Raw genomic sequence first — 18,082 nt, 5'->3', positions numbered from 1 at the left:
CCTAAATTGTGTTGAGTACCAAGCGAAATAGCTTATATATAACAATATTGCCATGCGTCTGTTTCCTACAATTATTGCATTTTTGACACATTTGTATGCTCTCACTCTAAACTATCAAATATTACGTAGATTAGTATCAGTATCCTCAATGAGAAAAATGTAAAGCATTTAGGCTCTCCCTCTTGCCCACCAAGACAATATTGTTTCCCCGTTTTCCAAACGAAATTGATACCAAAACTTGTGCACTAGTAATAACGCAACAGATTTTGGATAGTAAACTGACTACCCCAAAAAATAAATTGTATAAGCATGTCTAGCGAATATTTGAGAACATCTCGGTATCACCGATGTATACCTACTCTCAGCTTCAAATGTGCAGATCCGTCTAGGCCTAACTAGAGGAAATCCCTTATTCCTTATTCGACCATTGCAATCGTGATAAAAATGTTTTAGTTTCCCTAGTTACTCAGCTTGGTAGCTACAATATACACAGTGATTTTTTTTAAGTTTTACACCCATGTATCTAGAAAACGAAACAAGTTAGGACATACGATTATATGAAACAAATATTTTATTTTGGACTGGAAATACGGCATTAAAATCTTTGCACTTTATTTTGAATCACCGTGTATAATAACAAAGTTAGCAACGTAGTGAATGAGAATTGTGGTTTTATTTTTTATGTACTTGCGCTTATAAGTTATGTATATTTGTCTCTAGTAAATTCACTAGAAAATGTTAGTTGCCATTCACAAGGTGTTTGAAACTCCGGGGTGTAGCGACTTCCAAAAACCCTGAAATCAATCATAATTTCCAAACAAAACTAGCTATCAACTTAGAGCCATAGGAAGTAGGAGGGAAACCAATGTAACAATTACCTGCAAAATGTCAGTCTCAATAACCTATAAACTAAAACTTGTCCGTATTTACTTGTACTCACAATGTTCGACTTTATTGCCTCACGTCGAGCTGGAGAAGTTAGCGTAACAAGAATACTCGAAAGTGCCTTCCGTCTGAACTTCTTGGGAAGTGCCCTTCATTAATTTTTCCTTAAATAAACGTTCTTTGTGAAAATAAGTTGGGAATATGAGTTACAAACCAAAACATGTGACGCTAGCAACAGGCGGCAGAGCACGTGGTACATGGTCTTCTCGACAATGAAAACGCAAGTGTTGTGTCTAAGTCCAAGAGCTTTGAGTTTATATCGAGGATGAAGTAAATCCCAAATAAAAGAGAAAAAGGAACGCGTGGGATATTTTTATTAACCTTTTGGTACTATCGTGCCTAGATAATTAAATAACTTACGTTGAGTGGGCTGTTTCATCGGCGATTTTGTAACCCAGTAGATGACACAGCGTGAATTCGCCTTCCCATGACGAATTTTTATTGTCTTGTTCGACAGAGGTGAAGTTATTTCGCAGGACATCTCTCTTGTTCTGGCCCAAATCTTGACGTACATCTGTTCGAATTTCGGTAAGCATGTTTAGATTTTCTAATTATTGTTCATTGCATCTTTTTATTTTGCAGTCTTTAGAACAGTTTAAATTGTTCCTAAGAGAACTCGCCCCGAGGTGTATGTTTCCAGAAGATTGGCCCTGGGTAACTTCGTTCCCAACGAAACGTCGCCCTCAAAACCTTTATCAATATCGTCTAACACTTCCGAAAAGTAAGGACACTACCATCGATGCCACACCAGCTCTAGTAACAACTATGCTGCAGTATTACTCATACCCTGATCAAAAATAGGGGTGAAAATCAATTATAAAATTACCTCCTTAAGAATGTGTCGTCCTTCCATCCCTAGGCGAATTATTTGTGGAAGCCCTTTTTTGAAAATTAAAGCGCCACTTTGTGCCTAATCAAGAAAAGTTAATAAGCTACTGTCCTATATTGCTTTGCCTCTTGCTCACCACATTACATTTTCGTGCATTTTTTAATAAACAAATGCGCTATTGTTTACGTGTTGTTCCTCCGATATTCCATGTATCCGAAGCCACTTCTGCCGTTTTGAACGACTTTCAGGGAAACATTCCTATTATAGTCTTGAAATGTTGTACAGTACGTAGCCAGTGGCAACATCGCAATGCGCATGCAACGATCTAGGCAGTTGCCGCTAACTGCGATGCGAAAATTCGAACACCTGACAGTGACACCCTCTACCGCAGAAATGGGGTATAAAATAGCGCAAATCGGCATCAAAATTCAGTCGACTTCTGTTCACCCGTAGCGAGGCGAGGAAGACTCTCTCTGGCCCTACTGTTTAAACATAGGGTAGGACCACAACACTCGTAACGGTTTATTTTCTTCATTACAAAGCATCGAATATTTAGTTATTGAAAGATCCTCGTAACAGTAGTAACCTTGGAAAAGATTACTCCAACTATCGTTGGAATTTGAACCACGCAATTTTTGTGGCACTATGATTTGTGGTTATCGATGGTTGGCCTTCATTTTCCTTTTTCGTTTGTGAGATCTAACGGAGTTTCCTAATGTTTGGCAATTAAATTCGGTTACTTTTATTGGAGATTCCGCATTGATTCGAGGACGGATTTGCCCTTGACTCTTATATGGGGAGGATATAATTGCGTCTGTTCTGGTTTATCGTAAGCACGCCATAAGTAAATAAATAAAATATAATTTATATTAGACTGGTTCACTTTTGGAAGGTTCTCTGTTCTAGGGGCATTTCAGACAACATTTTATTTTATTTTATTTTTTATTTTATTATCCCTCTCTTGTTTTGGGCTTTTTTGTACTAATGGTAGGTACCTGCTGAACACGAATATCGATGTTGGCATCTCGAAATTTGAACAGGAAGTCCAGAATTCAAGATGGCGGCCAATTTCCGAAAATTTTGATCTTTTCACTCATGCGACCGATTTTTTCGATCTAAAAACGAATTATAATGTTATTCCTGACGTACGTCACCGGCTTATAGCTCAGTGGTAGAGCATTGGGCTATAATCCGGAGGTCGGGTGTTCGAACCTGGTTTGAGGTGAATTTTTCATCTGTGGCAGAGATCGGAATTTCCTTAGATCAGTTTCGAGCATTCTGCCGGCTACTCCAAATTAGGTTTTCCTGCAGTTTTCCTAATTCGTAAGGTAAATGCCGGAGTAGTATAAAACAACTTAAGACCTTCTGCAGGGGCACCTCTAAAAAGAATTATGCGGATCACTCTGTAATTGGGAGTAAGCCTGTTGAGGGCCTAGAACAAGAAGGACAATAAATAAATAATAATAGTTAACTATTGTTTTAACAATAATGTAATAGTTTTTTTAGCGGCAGGAAATATTGATGAATATCACTTTCTTTTAAAATATTGCTAGAACGGAACAACACTCGACAATTGATTAAATTATAATTTATTTGGGTTATTTACACCTTAAACCAAACACGGAAAATAAACCGTACTTATTTGGAAGGCTTTGAATGGTAAGAAAAAATTACAAAATATTTTTTATAAAATTCAAGTTCAATGCGCGACCGGAAGATGTTAACCGATTCCGGTTTTTTTGGTATGCTTTTTATTCTTGATTCAATAGGCAACGTTTCCGCCCTAAAGCGTTTTGAAAAAAAATATTTATTTTTTTCGACCCACCCTAATGCCTGGGTCTACATTGTAACCAACTTTAAAATCGTCTACGTGAACTATGCTTATGCCATTGAAGTAAAGCAGCGCACTCAACCAAACAGTAACGCGTTCACAATCGATCACTTATCGATCTGGGTGAAAAAATGCATTACTGACAAATTATATCCACAAGAGTTGTCTTTGGTTCGTTCCTAGGAATTTTCCAATTAATTAGTATTTTCGGGTTTTAATTCCAGTTGATCCTGTTCACGCGTTGACTTTGATTTTGCGTAACATAGACAACAAAATGACCGCCGACTGTTATGGTGAAAAAAATTGGTTGTGAGAATCCTAATTAAAGGTAGACGTAGAGTTAAGTGGAAAAAAACTCCTAATTAAAATTACGATTGAAACTGAAACCATGAAAAAAATAAGCACATATACTACCCCCTCTGTAAGTAAGGGAGGGGGGAATAATCCTGGAGCGAAATTCAGTGTACTATCAACCCACTGTATTTAGAGTAATATCTGAAACGACTTCAGATGGAATTTCATTGGTTGCTTATTGCTGTGTGTCTCCTTAGGAGAAACAAATAAAATCTCGATGATGTCGATCTGTCGGTCTGTGGGTGTGTCTGTTTGTACTTTCATTTCCCACTTCTTAGACATAAAAGGGCAGAATCGCACATTAACGGTATATGCGGGTGGTACCTGTGCTAGCCACGGCATTTTTTTTTAAATAAATCGATATAAACGTACGTAGTGTCTCACATTTAAAATCAATTCTTTGCATTGTGTATCCGTATACGTGTACGTATACGTGTGCATATTCATTTTGTATGGGCTTTTATGTTTTAACAGCATGGGGCTCTTTCCAGTCTCAGTTTAGTGTCACGTTTCACATCCTAAATGGACTATATTGAATTACATTATTAGTCAACTTATCATGAGATAAGCTCGTACCATGGAAACTTCTCACAGTACATTTTTTTAAATGATTAATGATCGTGAAAACTATCTGGTATTTGCAGTAAAAAAGACACTAACCAATCAAAAATTGGAAATCGCCATCTTGAAGGATAATCCACCATTGTGGGAGTTCAATACTTTACGAAGTAATTGAGAGAGGGGATTATTTCTTGAGAATTTTCAGACATTCGCGTATTGGCATTTAAGGAAACTAGTACGGTCCTCAGGGGGTTCGTGTTTAAGGTTTGTGAAAACGACAAGTTTTGATCCCGATAAGAAAGTCAGTTTTTATTTGATGGCAGAAGAACTTAAATATGCGGCGCAGAAATGATAAAATGATGAGTAATATCAGAAGTGTGGTTTTTACAGTATTCAATAAATTTGATGTGAGGTGTAGTAGAGTTGTATCAAATAAAAAACTTCGCTGGTCCTCAACAACACAAGAACAACCCCCAACGCTTCGTTATTTTCAACATTTTTCCCGGAGTTTACAAATTTCAAGGCGATTTTAAGACAGTAGTCATTTAGTAACCTTCGATCCATCCGACATCTGATGAATCATACGTAGTTTACCATTGTACAGCAAAATGGCCGATCAAGCATCCGAATTGAGGAGTATTAGCCTAATGTTTTAATGTCGGGAATCGGCCTGTAGCTACTACAACAAAAAATGTCTTCCAACAAAATGCCCTCGAAGGGGGTACACATTGCGGGCTTCACTGTCAATTTACATTCACAGTGTTCGATTAATTAAATATCGGCCACACGAAACCGACAAATTGTCCATGAATGCATCCCACATGCACTCACATTTGAAATTTAAGCGTGAAATTACTTAACTGTCATGATTAATTACTCACTTTTTAGAAATCTGCTATATATGGAAAGTTTTGTATTTAGTCGGCACACTTGCTTCTCCGTTAGAAGATGTACTACGTCCTGAGTAGCCTACTGGCGGCATCGCTAGTGTTGGTTTGTAGCTCAAGTTCTCAAAATAATTTCACTTAAGGCATTGATTTCAGGGAACCTTTGGGCAAGCCAATTTTAATCGTAAGTACCACATCTTTGTTATGTAATTGCTTATACTTTTCATGTTTTCAGCAGTGCTGTCTGGTTATGGATATGTAGGGTAAACCTTAGACACCAGATCAAGTTTTTCATTAATTCTTTACAGAGTTACCTGCAGAATCTTGGTTGGCCAGATATCGTCAGTCGTCAGTCCTTGCCCATAGATTTCATTCAACAACACGTTGTAAGCAGTCCAATACAGATTTACCGACATCTGAGTCAATTTTGGCCGCATCAGGGTGACACTGAGAAACCAACCTCTGTAGAACCGCAGGAGCGCAGCACTCAGAATGACGATTATGAGAGATCTCGAAAAAAGTATCCGGAATCTTTTCCGCCCCCTATATACACGCATTCATACTATTAATGAAATCCAAGAATAATCGCCTTGATGACCGGCATTTCCGGTTTCAGTTAAACTCAACTCGTAGGTCACCTCTACTGGGGATGTAGTCATGCAACTTAATTACGTCCGATAAAATTAACGGTAAAACAAACAACCGGCCTCTAAGACCAGCTGCCATCAAGTAATATCTGCTTTTTGTTAAATAAGTGGAATAAAAGGGATATATTTCTTTGAATCGTTCATTCTGTTGTCGTTCGAGGTCGCGCGCACTACATACAAGACGCATTCAAATCACATTTGTGGACGCATTCTCGATTATTACTAGCAAAACGATACACTTGACAATTTTGTCGACCATTTTGGGATATACAGGCGCTGTGTTAAATTAAGTGAAGTTTTCTCTCGTTATTCTACTTGTAAGCTTCGCTGACGCTATTTGCGGATTTATCTTACCAGTTTTAAGGCCGTTTTGCGGTATGTAACAACGATTACACATTCACTTTTACTTGGAGTGATCATTTTTAGGTTTTTTTTCTTTACTTCTTGTTTTTGATTTACCACTTAGGTACTTCATTATTAACGAGCTCCTAGTGAGTTTATAATTTTGCGGTGTCTGTCCGTCTGTCTGTCCGTCCGTCCGTTAGCACGATACATCATAAACGAGTGGACCGATTACGATGAAATTTTGCAGGTGGATTCTTTATCAAATTTGTAGATCGGATTTCGTGAATTGGCAATGTAGGCCTAAAAATAAAGTAGGCCCTTTTGACATATCCGTTAGTTATGAACAGATTTGCATGAAATTAAAATGCGCATAGCTTTAGCCATATAAAACGCAATTCCAAAAATTGAGCCTAATCGATCAACATTCACAGTGCCCTTTTCGCATTCCGACCATTTATCAATGCATACTTTTTTATTTATGAAGGTATTTAAATGAAATTTGATACATAGCCACTTGGAATAAAACCAAATTTAACGCCAGTTTCAAAATTTGGTTTTGCGCATGCGCGGTGCCAACTTTCTTATTTATGGAAGCAATTAAATGAAATTTCATACATATACACTTTAAATAAAAGCAAAACTAACATCAGGTTTAAAATTTGGTTTTACACATGCTATAGCCATAGCCAGGAGCTCGTTTGCTATATTTGTTTAATTTATTACCTACTGGATTGTGCTTTCGACATCGATATTTCGGAGTGGAAAAGCTGAATTTACACTGAAGGTCCACCGCCATTTAGAGGTTTGAAAGACATGCGCAGATATTTCTACCTTATCGGCAGAACTACCCGTCATTTTAAGTGAAACCAAACAGCTGGACCCAATTACACGAAGTTCGTTGACCTACTTCATTTTGCCAACATTCACCTACTTCATCCTGTCTTGGGCCTTTTTAGTTACTGTGCTGGTCTGTAATTCTGACGATTTTCAACATTAGCAGTCTCTGGACGACGACCACCACCCAGCTCCAAAGATCAGAAGACACCGTTTGTAGCATCGCTTACGTCTCCCTATGTAATCGTTCCTTGTGCTATTATGTACTTCCCCTACCGTTTAAATTTCGTTCCTCCACTCCTCTCCACCCTATTTTCCCCTTATTCTCTACCTACCTTACGTCCCTTACCCTTAACATCGCCTGAGCACCCAGCAATTAATAAACAGCAAGTATACCGTAATTAAACAAATTGTTTGTATCGCCCCCTCTTGTGTCACCCCAATCATTCCCCTTACTTATATGCAAAAAACAAAAACAAAAAGGAAGGGTCTTAATATTAGTCATTATTACTGACTCTTGTAATTTATTGTGAGATCTCGCAAAGCAGTTAAAGTATATGAAGCAGTCTGACACAATATTTTTAATCGTTCATTGTTACCCGTTTATTTAATAGTTGATTGTTTCTACCTAGCCCTCATCCCTTTTTCCTCCTAAAAAAAACAAAGTAAACAGTTTGCCTGAGTCATAATTGTATATTTTATTTTAAGTCCCAAGCGAGATTAAACATTTTATGCTCCTCTTAATTTGTGTTTCTTATTTTTCCCCCTTCCTTTTTATAACCTTAGCTTCCTCGACCACCAGAGGACTATTTTCTGTTTTGGGCACGGCTCCCTAACAGGGAAACAAAAGTTAGTGGCGCCTAAAATTTTACCAGCCCTTACCAACCTAGTCTCTTTCCGTGAACAGCCGCAGCCGTGGTTAGTCCTTTTGTTTTAGGTTTATTTCATACCCCTTTACTCTGGGTCCTTGACCACGTTACAACTGTGAAATTCCATGGCTTGCAAAGAATACACGTAAAAATGGTAACGATTTATTTTCTCAGTTACGAAGCATGATTACTGTTTACGGTTTATTACTTGTTGGAAAACCCCCATAACTTGTGAACGATTTCATAGATGGTTTCATGTATGGATGGAATTTAACCACCCAATTTTGCCGCGCAGATTACCAGCACCTTGTTTTTTGATTGTCATTTCTTTTCCTTCGAAAGAACGCATGGAATTCTAATTGCCATCTTCTGAGGATTCGTATTTTTTCGTATTTTGGGAATTTTGATGTCGTCATGTAATTTCCATCGACAATTACTGCTTCATCTACGATTAGCCCTCTTATATAAGAGGTACGTAAATTTTATGTCATAAAGAAGGAGGATTGCCTTTGGATTTTTTTAAGGTTTAAGTTCAAGTTCCAGACACGTGACACACTAATTCTTGTTCGACGTACAAGTTTTGTAACCTTGGGTCAAATTTACCGTTACCTGCGGGCGCCGTTACCTGAAGTGCTAAAGTTTTTATTTTCTCTACCAGTGGCGTTCGTACGGCTTTGGCATTGAATATTTTTGGAGAAAAAATACTACGTTACTACTTTCTCTTAAAATAAAAATTATTTTTTAAATCCTCATCCATTTTTTAGCAAATTCTGGTTTTTCTGTGTCCGACGCATGGTTTTCGCTTATTTTTAGGAAATTGATCCTGAAGTAAAACGATTTTTATTTTCCTTCCTTAATCAACAACCCGGTTACAAAACATAAAAATCGAAGGTATCGCCTTTTCAATTGTAACCTACTGTTACACATGATTGTAGATAAAACATGAACGGTGCCAGTAAGTGTAACTCATAAGAAAAAGCAAAATTTTAATTTTTCGAACAATAGCAACTGTACCAGAACGTACAACTTGGAATTGATGGGTGGGGGGGGAGTTGCTAACAATAAATTACATTATACACAGACATGTTTGCGCAATATTAAATTTGGGTTCATACCAATTTATTATTATCTGTTTCTTTATTTATTTCTTTATTTATTTATTTATTTGGCCCTGTGCCCCTATATGCTGTCAACCAATTAAAGGCTGCTTTTGCAAGCTTAAATACAGCCTCAAGGAAACCCATGCGCATTAGAATATCCGATTCCAGTTGCCGTTGACTAAGCTCTACGGTAGAAGGGATCTGCCAAATTCGTGGACCCTGAAAAGAACAACTTAAAAATCTGTATTGTATCAAAGTCCGCCATACGTGTACGGCAACATCTGCTGAAAAAAAGAAAAATAGAAACGATTACTTTGCAGGAATCTCTTGCTTACGTGGTGAATTAGGTTTATTTTGGACATCCTGGCTGGAAACCAAAATCTTGGACGCTACCAATAGACTGCACAGTACGTAGTACATTGCCACAGACTTGCACATCGTGAACAAGTAAGTTGTGCGATGGTTTCATGTGCAATTTATAGGGATCAGTCTTCGAGGAGGAGTTTCACATGAAACATTTCACACTTAAATTTCGTAAAAAACAAACGCGTGACAAGATTTAATTAACATTTCGTAATAGTGTAATGGCGTTCTGTAAGTAATAATTCGGTGGCGTGGAACTAAGTATCTTTATAAAGTACACTTAAACGGGAAATTAAAATTGATCAATCCTGAGCGTTATCTTCACAAGCCAGGAAGTCGGTTTACTGCTACAAAAATTCCAAATGCCTCTACCATTGCTTTTTCTTAAAAAATGGATGATGCACGAAGAGGTCGTTGTGCAAGTATCGCCATCAAGTTTGCGCTACAGAACAGGAGTTGTGTCTTCGCTACAACAGTCGTCGGTGTTGCAATACGCAACAGTTTTAAGAGGGGGGTAGTGTAGAGAACATTTCAGAAATGTCGAATGTAACGTAATCTTTCCTAGAAAATTGACGTGTTTGCGCGAGACCATGATGAAGCGTCCTTGAGCGCTCCAGAAAACTCTAAAAAGATTCTAGAAAGAATGTTGTTTGCTATATAAGCAAATCGAATTATCTCGAGTTCAGTTCCAACTTCGATGCGCTTCAATTGTCACAAATTGTAAGTGATAAGGAATAATTACTCTTATAAATTAATCGATTTTAAGACTAACAAATTTATTGTTAATTAGTTGTAACAAATAAAACCGCGTAATTAAATTTACGTTACAGTAGTAATCTACTGGCGTAATAATTCGGTCGCGCGGAATTAAGCATCTTTACAAGGTGCACTTACACGGGAAATTAACATTGTTCAATCCTGGGCCATATTTGGCAATTATGATAACATTCTGTAACATAAATCCATTTACTGGGATGCTAATATTTTCGAGTGTAGTCCACATTTATCAGATGGGGTGGCCAAGAAAAAGTACCCTCACTGATTGGGTCGACAAAGTCAGGCAGGAGTGACGTGGGAATACGTTGTAGACAGAGGCCATGTATTAAGGGAGAGCGAGATCAGTGGAATGATCTCCAAACCTGTCAGGAAGAGAAGATTATGCCCATGAATGTCTGTTTACAGTTGAGGATTATTTGAAGAAAATCTTTCAGTGCCGCATCATATTCTTCCAATCTCTCCATGTGAGTCCGTGGGGGTTATCCTCAAGAAGAAATTTAATCAATTTAAAGGCCCTTTAAGACATCTTCTCAAGTGTGAAATTTTTTTCTTCGGTACTTCTTCGGTTGACTCAGCTGTGAATGGAACACCTAAAACCATAGATTTTTCAGGTGTCATAAGATGACTACCAAGAGTGATTTCGGAATTTCTCATTTTACTTTACCTCCGCATGAAATGGCCGTCGGCTCACAACTGCTATCATTCAGAGTAAGTTCCACTTCGCTAGGCATGTCTTTAATCTTCTTGAATTCCTCACGCACTGTGGATGGGTCACTTGACAAAGTTCCAACATCCAAATACGAAATGGTCAATGCTTGCTATAGACCCCTTTGAAAATACTTTATGATGTGTGGGAAAGGATTTCTGTAGGCTTGAAAGAAATATCGGTAACTGAGTGTGTTGAGCGTTTACTAAATTGGGAATAGAACCCCTCCAGATTTCGTTGAAAGCCGAAGTTCAGTTTTTTTTTTGTTAGTTTTACAGGTACTCATGCCTTCCAGCATATCCCCTATTATCTATAAGTCTTTCTTAATTTTTTATTACTTTTTATTGTTTTATTTTACAGGAGTATCTAGGATTTTTATTGCCCTTAAAAAGGGTTACCTAGACTTCGTTGCCCGTCCCTAACCACTTGGAGGTCCCTGTAAAATTTATCTAATGGTCTTGTCTAAAATCTTCCCCAATTTTCTTTTTTGAATTTTGCTGCAATAACTTCCAAATATACTTCTAATGTTTTTATTCTGTAAACATTCAATTTTTCTAACAGGCCAAATAATAATTCCTTTCGATTCCAACATATTTTTATAGTCTTCTCTCTCAATTCTAAACTCCTCGCACTCATATACTAAATGTTCCGCACTCTCTATTCCATTCTCACACACGCACATATTAGTTTCACTTTTTTTAATTTTATAAGAATAAGAATTAAAAAGTCCTCTATTTGTTATAATTTGAATAATACCCCTATTAATATTCCAAAATTTCCAATTTAATCTATTTATAATGTTAGGTATATATTGATATGTTTCCCTCCCCTTGCCCGAATGATCCCAATCCTCTTGCCATTTAGTTATATAATAATTTTCAATTTGTTTTTTTATTTCAATTCTTGCTAATTTTCCTTCTTCATTTTCTAAATTTTCAAAATTTTTGTGAGCTCTAGATGGATGTCCAAAATTAATTTTAGTTTTATTACTTATATACGTATCATAATTTATTATATTTTCCCCCAAAATAATATTTTTATCTTTTCTTAAATTATAATTTTGAATTTTTTGATTTATTTTTAATATAATAGGCATAATTCCTGATATTACATTTACTGAATTTGTCGCTGTTTTATCATACATATTAAAAATTCTTCTTAAAATATACGATTGAATACTAGTAATTTTTTTTTCTTGAATTTTATTAATTCTCTTTCCCCATATAACAGATCCATATAAAAACGCAGGTTCTAATGCACCCTTATAAATAGTAATTAATGTTTTCTTATTTAAACCCCAATTTTCTTTACACGTCCAAATATATTTTTGAAAAAGTTTTATTTTACTTGAAATTTTTTCTATGTGCATATTAAGTTTTAATTTTTCTTGTATTGTGATACCTAAATATTTTATATTATTAACCATTTTAATTTGTTTACCATAAATTTTTATTGTGGGAGGTCTTTTAATATCCAAATTTCCTTTAAGTAATATCATTTCAGTTTTATCATGAGAAATAGCCAATTTATTTTCATTACACCAATTTTCAAATTTTTTTATTATTTCATTTCCGGTATTTTCTAATTTTTTTCTGGAATTTTCTTCAATTACAAAAATTTTGTCGTCTGCATATGCAATTTCTTTAATATTATTTTGAAAGCTATTGTTAAAAATTATATTCCAAAATGTCGGTCCCAACACTGAACCCTGTGGACAACCCTTACTTATTTCCTTTGTTATTTTTTGAAATTTATTGCTATACACTGTAATTCGATCTGTTAAATAATTTTTAATAATTTTTTGTATTGACAAGTCACACTTAATTTTGTCCAATTCATATAAAATAGCCGGCCACCACACATTATCAAATGCACCGGCTATATCTATAGATATTCCTAAAACGTATTTTTTTTCAGATTTCTCCACATTTTCAAATAACTCCAAAATTGCATCTTCTGTCGATTTTCCTTCTCTAAATCCAAATTGTTTGTTCGATAAAATTTTGTTTTTTTCTAAATAATAATTTAATCTATCGTTTATTAATTTTTCTAATATTTTTCCTAAACAACATAATAACATAATAGGTCTATAACTTTTTATATTCAACGGATCTTTTCCCTCCCCCGGTTTTTTAATTATTATCAAATCACTTTTTTTCCAACAAACTGGAAAATATCCAAATTTCAAACACGAGTTATATAAAATTTTTAATTTTTTTCTAATAAAGGGATAAATTTTTTTAATAATTTCATTATTTATCATATCCGGTCCAGGAGTTTTTTTATTTTTTTGTTTATATACTGCATTTGAAATTTCACTATGGGTAAATTTTTCAAAAGTGTTAGGATTTGGAATTTCGTTTTCAAAAAATTTTCTTTTTTCTTTTTGTAATTTTGTATTTTCAATTAGATCATCGTCTGTTATTAAAGTGGTTACTAATTTTTCCGCCGTTTCAATCCAGGTTGTTGTCATCTTTTCGCCATATTTTATCGTTGAAGGTATATTGTCTTTTTTATTTTTATTTAATTTGTATATTGCACCCCAAGGTTCATCATTGCCATGTTTTGTCACAAATTCTTTCAAATGATTATTTTTTGCCTTCCTAATCAACGATGTGTAAATTTTTAATTCATTTTTATACTTTAATTTTAATTCTAATTTTTGATCTAAATTTTTGTTGGTTTGATATGATTTTCTAATTTTCATAACTTCTTTTCTCTTTTTCGTTAAATTTTCATTCCACCAAAAACTATATCTTTTTTTACTATATTTAATTTTGGGTATTGATTTATTACATATATTTTGAATGTTATTCGTTAATTTAATTATATTTTCTTCTATATCATCCACACTTTCTATATTTAAATTTTCATTAAAATAATTATTTTCATTTGACAATTTTTCAAATAAATCCCAATTAGCTTTTTTTATCGAATATCTATTTTTATTATTTTCTACTATAATTTTATCTTGTTTTCCAAAATTTATATTAAATGTAATTACATTATGATCGCTTACTGTTAAATTTTCGTGAACTTTCCAATCAAAAATTTTATCCATCAAATTGTTCGAAATCAAAGTTAAATCAATATTTGTAAATCCATTTCCAATATATGTATATGGATTATTTGGTTTGTTTGAAATTATTAAATTATTCTCCGCAATAAATTGTTCCATTTTTTTTCCTTTTCTGTCCGTAATATTATTGAACCACATTGTCGATTTTGAATTTGAATCCATACTCAAAATAATTCTACCATTTCCTAAAATTTTTAATATGTTTTCGATTTCCTCAATATATTTTTCAATTTCTTCCGAAAATTGTACATAAGAATTTATAATAGTTATCCATCCAAAACCATTTGTAACCTTTACAACAACAGTATGTGTACTACAAAACTGTTCCAATTTAATTATTTCTAAATCATTATTCAATATAATTATAGCTGACATTTTTTCCTCATCAATTTTACCTCCAGTTATTATTTTAGAATTTGGAAAACCAATTATTTTATTTTTAAAATTATAGGGTTCCTGTATTAATAATATATCTAATTTTTTATCATTTGAAATTTTGAATAGTTCTCCTGCTACTGTTTTCGAATGTTGTGAATTTATTTGTAAAAATGTAATTGGTTTCTTAAAATTTTGATGATTATTTTTAAATTCCATAATTTGTTCTTTTTATTGATTGATCCACCATTACCTTATAAATTGGGCACTCCTCACTTTTCACATTATGATCATGCGGTTTCCCATAATTTTTACAATTAGCACATATAATTTTGTCTGATTTATAATCTTGAAAACTATGTCCTTTTTCAGCACATTTACCACAAATATTATCACTATTTTTACAATATTTTGCCGGATGTCCAAAACTCTGACATTTATAGCATCTCGTTATACTTATATAATTTTGTATTTTGCATCTATTCCAAAAAATATAAATTTTTTCTAAGTTTAAAAGTTTTTCTCTGATTTCTTTATTAGCTTCTAATATCCAATGTACTGTTTGCCTATTTCTTGGACCTGTTTTAAAATTCATTTTAATTTTTTCATTTTTTATTATTTCTTCAATTTCTTTTTCATCACTAGTTAAATTTTGTTTGATAAGTGCTTCTAATATTTTTTCTTTCTCTAAATCTATATCTACATCATATAGAATTAATTTTGGTCCACTCGTTTTAGGTATTCTTAAATCTACTCCTTCCTCAATCAAATTTTTATTATTTTTAATTTCAGAAATGCGCCTTTCATCTGTTTACATGTCTGTCCCGACCTGACATGATAACTTGAGAACAAAGAAAGGTTTTTTTCTTTTCGCAAACGATGGCTTAGGTCTGCCTTTTTGATGAGCTCCTAGATGAACAAGATTGGATTAACCAAAGCAATACCGCACGACTTTTCGGAGGTCCCTTATACGTCTGCTTGGTATTTGCCTTTTTCATTCTGAGTCGATTCTTTCTTTTACGTCTCATTTACGTCTCCTCCCTTCCGACCACGTTTTTAAACCTCATTCCTGCTTGTCAGGCCGTCTTTCACAACTTTTTCAGACTTTGTCATGTCTACTTCACTTCATCTTTCTTTCCTGGTGTTGCCTCATTCAGACCTCCATCCTTCTCGCCTATTTCCGGTTTGTCTTTTCCTTCACATCTCCCCTCTCTTGCGCGCTTTTTCTTTACTTTATTTATGCCTCCTTCACTTTCACGTCTCCTACACTACTTGCTCACGTTTTTCTCCTACACATCTTTTTTTTCTTTACACCTCGTAACGTCTTTTCATACCTAACGCTTCCTGTTTTCATCACCACCACGCTCTGTTTTCACACGTTGTTGAAGTCTTTCTTACGACTACTTTACCCCCCTTTTTCCTATCTTCACGCATCCTTCACGATTTTGTCACGATTTCTTTATTTATGGTTCTTGCTGTCAAGTGTCCTTCATCCTCGTGTATGTTACTTATGGTTATTTCCTTTGCGCTTCCCTGAAACGCCCTAATGTCGTTCTCTGGCACCCCTCGTTCACACCTTATTCAGGAATAGTTCACGTCCAATGCACGTCTTCTTTGTTGCGTGCGGTTTTCTTAATGTTCTTTTTCTTCACGCACGCCTTTTTCTTCCAATTCTCGTTAACTCCTATAACGACCACTTCTTGATTTTTCATATTTCACCACATACCTTTCATCCTCCCGCCCTCTGCTCCTCGTTCCATCACTTCCCGTTCCTTCACACCTTTTGGTCAATTTTTCTTTCACCCCTCCTTAAAGCACATTGCTCCAAGTTTATTTTCTTTCCTCTTCGATCATTCAGCTCAATCACTTCCTTTCACATCTACCTTTGTATCTTCTTCAGACCATATTTACTCTTTATTCACACCTTCTTCATAGATCCTTGGTACTTGGTTCGCATTTTCTCACTTTTGATACTTCATTTCCTCACAACTCGTTTTTTTTCCGTTGAGTAATCTTTTGGTTGCACTTTTCAGGGGTGCAGGGTGCGGTTGATTTTTACACGTGTTGGGCGTTTTTTTCTTTAACTGCAGTATCATTTTTCGCTCTTTTTATAACATTTCCAACCCCGTTTCGGGCCATTTTTACAAATTTTGTGGGATCTTCAAAACCCTTCTCTTCTTTTTCGCTTCTCCTACACGGCACCTCTACGTTTGGTTAATTTTCTTTCGCAACTCATTTACACTTGCTTTCCCTATCCCCATTTTCTTTACGCGTTTTTTTTTCACGCTAAAGTTTTTCTATTATCCTTCCTTTCTCACAAGATTTTTTTTCGCACCTTCTTTTTCACTGTTTAGCAGTCCTCTTCATGCCTCCTTTATACCTCCCCCATATCAGATTTCTTAAAGGATTCTGCTTTAGTGCTTTTGTTTAGCCCTTAGTCATTTTCCTTCCTTTATGACCCTTTAGCTTCTCAATCACACCCCTGCCTTTAAATCTTGTTCATCACACATTCTCCCTTCACAGCTTTCCTTTTAGATACCTTTCACGATTTCCTTGTGCGTTCCTTTTTCGCACCTCTTTCATTCTTCCTACACGTCCTTGACGTCTGGTTCCTCGTTTCGTTCTTTCTTCTTATTCCACTTTCATGCTTTGTCTACCCAAAATCGCTACAACCAATCTCGTACTAGAGAAGTATGCAACGGATCCAACGTCCATTAACAGAGCGATGTACTGGAAATCCACGATCCATAAAGAGGCGACACAAGTTGATTGAGGGTATTGCTGAATGTTAGCCGAAAAAGAAACCTAAGAAAGCGCGCGGCTTGTAAAAGATTGAACGGAAAATAGCGTAGTACAAGAAAGTAAGCTTTGGATGATCCTTTATACGGTTATAGGATACTCATGTTTCTTCTGGAACAGGTCAGCTGTAAAAATGGGGATTGTGCTTGTTACTGAAGGGGACTGATGGTCATATTAATTGTCCATTGATTCTTCTGAAAATGTAGGAGCTTCTTTAGAGATTCTTTGTGGATCTCTTAAAAGATTTTTTTTGGAATTGATTGTTCTTGAGATTGATATCTTGGGATTTGATAAATATCTTGAAATATTCCTCTAAATCTTCAAATGTTTGTGATGTTACAGTATTACAAGACTTCGTAAGTGATTGCGCGTCGGGCCCTCCTTAGCGTACCTGCTACTGATGCGATTTAAAGAAAAGGACAGGGCATGCGAATGAGGATCATTCCCTCTGAGCTGTATAAAACGACTTAGTCGTTTTTCTTGAATGGTTTTTCTCAGACCTGACCCCTCTGTTCGAAAATACCGACTCCTGAGCTCTAAACCATGAACATATTTTATACCCCCTACTAATTACAGTGAGCTGTGAGATAGGTTATGTCCTGACCAGAATGGCAGGCGCCTGAGGTCTAACCATATTCTTCGTACAGTGAGTTCTCGGTGTGAAGGGTGTGGGTAAAACCTGGACCCGGACCCTGACCCGCACTCAGACGTGGTTGGTAAAAGCGAATTGAAATACAATAATTTCAAAATGGCACAACTTCCGCAAATACCGGAAGTGTTC

The 18,082-nt window shown here is 35.3% G+C and overlaps 1 protein-coding gene and 1 long non-coding RNA gene across 4 annotated transcripts; one reads left to right on the top strand and one right to left on the bottom strand.

The window, feature by feature from the left end:
- Positions 1-595: 595 nt before the first annotated feature.
- On the bottom strand, positions 596-1,203 carry LOC116174817. 2 transcript variants are annotated; one of them, XR_004146171.1, is made up of 3 exons: positions 1,100-1,203; positions 931-1,049; positions 596-878 (listed from the first exon to the last, which is right to left on the bottom strand). It is a non-coding gene; the product is annotated as an uncharacterized LOC116174817 (long non-coding RNA). The 2 variants fall into 2 exon arrangements; XR_004146170.1 differs by having other exon boundaries at positions 941-1,049; positions 1,100-1,202.
- A 4,205-nt stretch (positions 1,204-5,408) lies between these two features.
- LOC116174816 lies at positions 5,409-6,190 on the top strand. 2 transcript variants are annotated; one of them, XM_031492809.1, is made up of 4 exons: positions 5,409-5,513; positions 5,564-5,591; positions 5,646-5,665; positions 5,716-6,190. In XM_031492809.1, exons 1-4 carry the CDS (start codon positions 5,469-5,471, stop codon positions 5,974-5,976), a joined length of 354 nt encoding a protein of 117 aa, XP_031348669.1. In that variant the 5' UTR covers positions 5,409-5,468; the 3' UTR covers positions 5,977-6,190. The 2 variants fall into 2 exon arrangements, with proteins under 2 accessions (XP_031348669.1, XP_031348668.1); XM_031492808.1 differs by having other exon boundaries at positions 5,432-5,513; positions 5,643-5,665.
- Positions 6,191-18,082: the final 11,892 nt, after the last annotated feature.

This window comes from Photinus pyralis, unplaced genomic scaffold (assembly GCF_008802855.1).
Source record: "Photinus pyralis isolate 1611_PpyrPB1 unplaced genomic scaffold, Ppyr1.3 Ppyr1.4_LG6, whole genome shotgun sequence".
NCBI lineage: Eukaryota > Metazoa > Arthropoda > Insecta > Coleoptera > Lampyridae > Photinus > Photinus pyralis.
The sequence above is the reverse complement of the archived record's forward strand: the minus strand, read 5'-3'. Positions and strand labels throughout refer to the sequence as shown.

Bases quoted from the DNA above. Each gene is read 5' to 3' on its own strand.
- LOC116174816 (XM_031492808.1), top strand. From the start codon at position 5,469: ATGTACTACGTCCTGAGTAGCCTACTGGCGGCATCGCTAGTGTTG. The intron at 5,514-5,563 runs GTTTGTAGCTCA...CATTGATTTCAG, and splicing joins TGGCGGCATCGCTAGTGTTG to GGAACCTTTGGGCAAGCCAA. The intron at 5,592-5,642 runs GTAAGTACCACA...TCATGTTTTCAG, and splicing joins TGGGCAAGCCAATTTTAATC to CAGTGCTGTCTGGTTATGGA.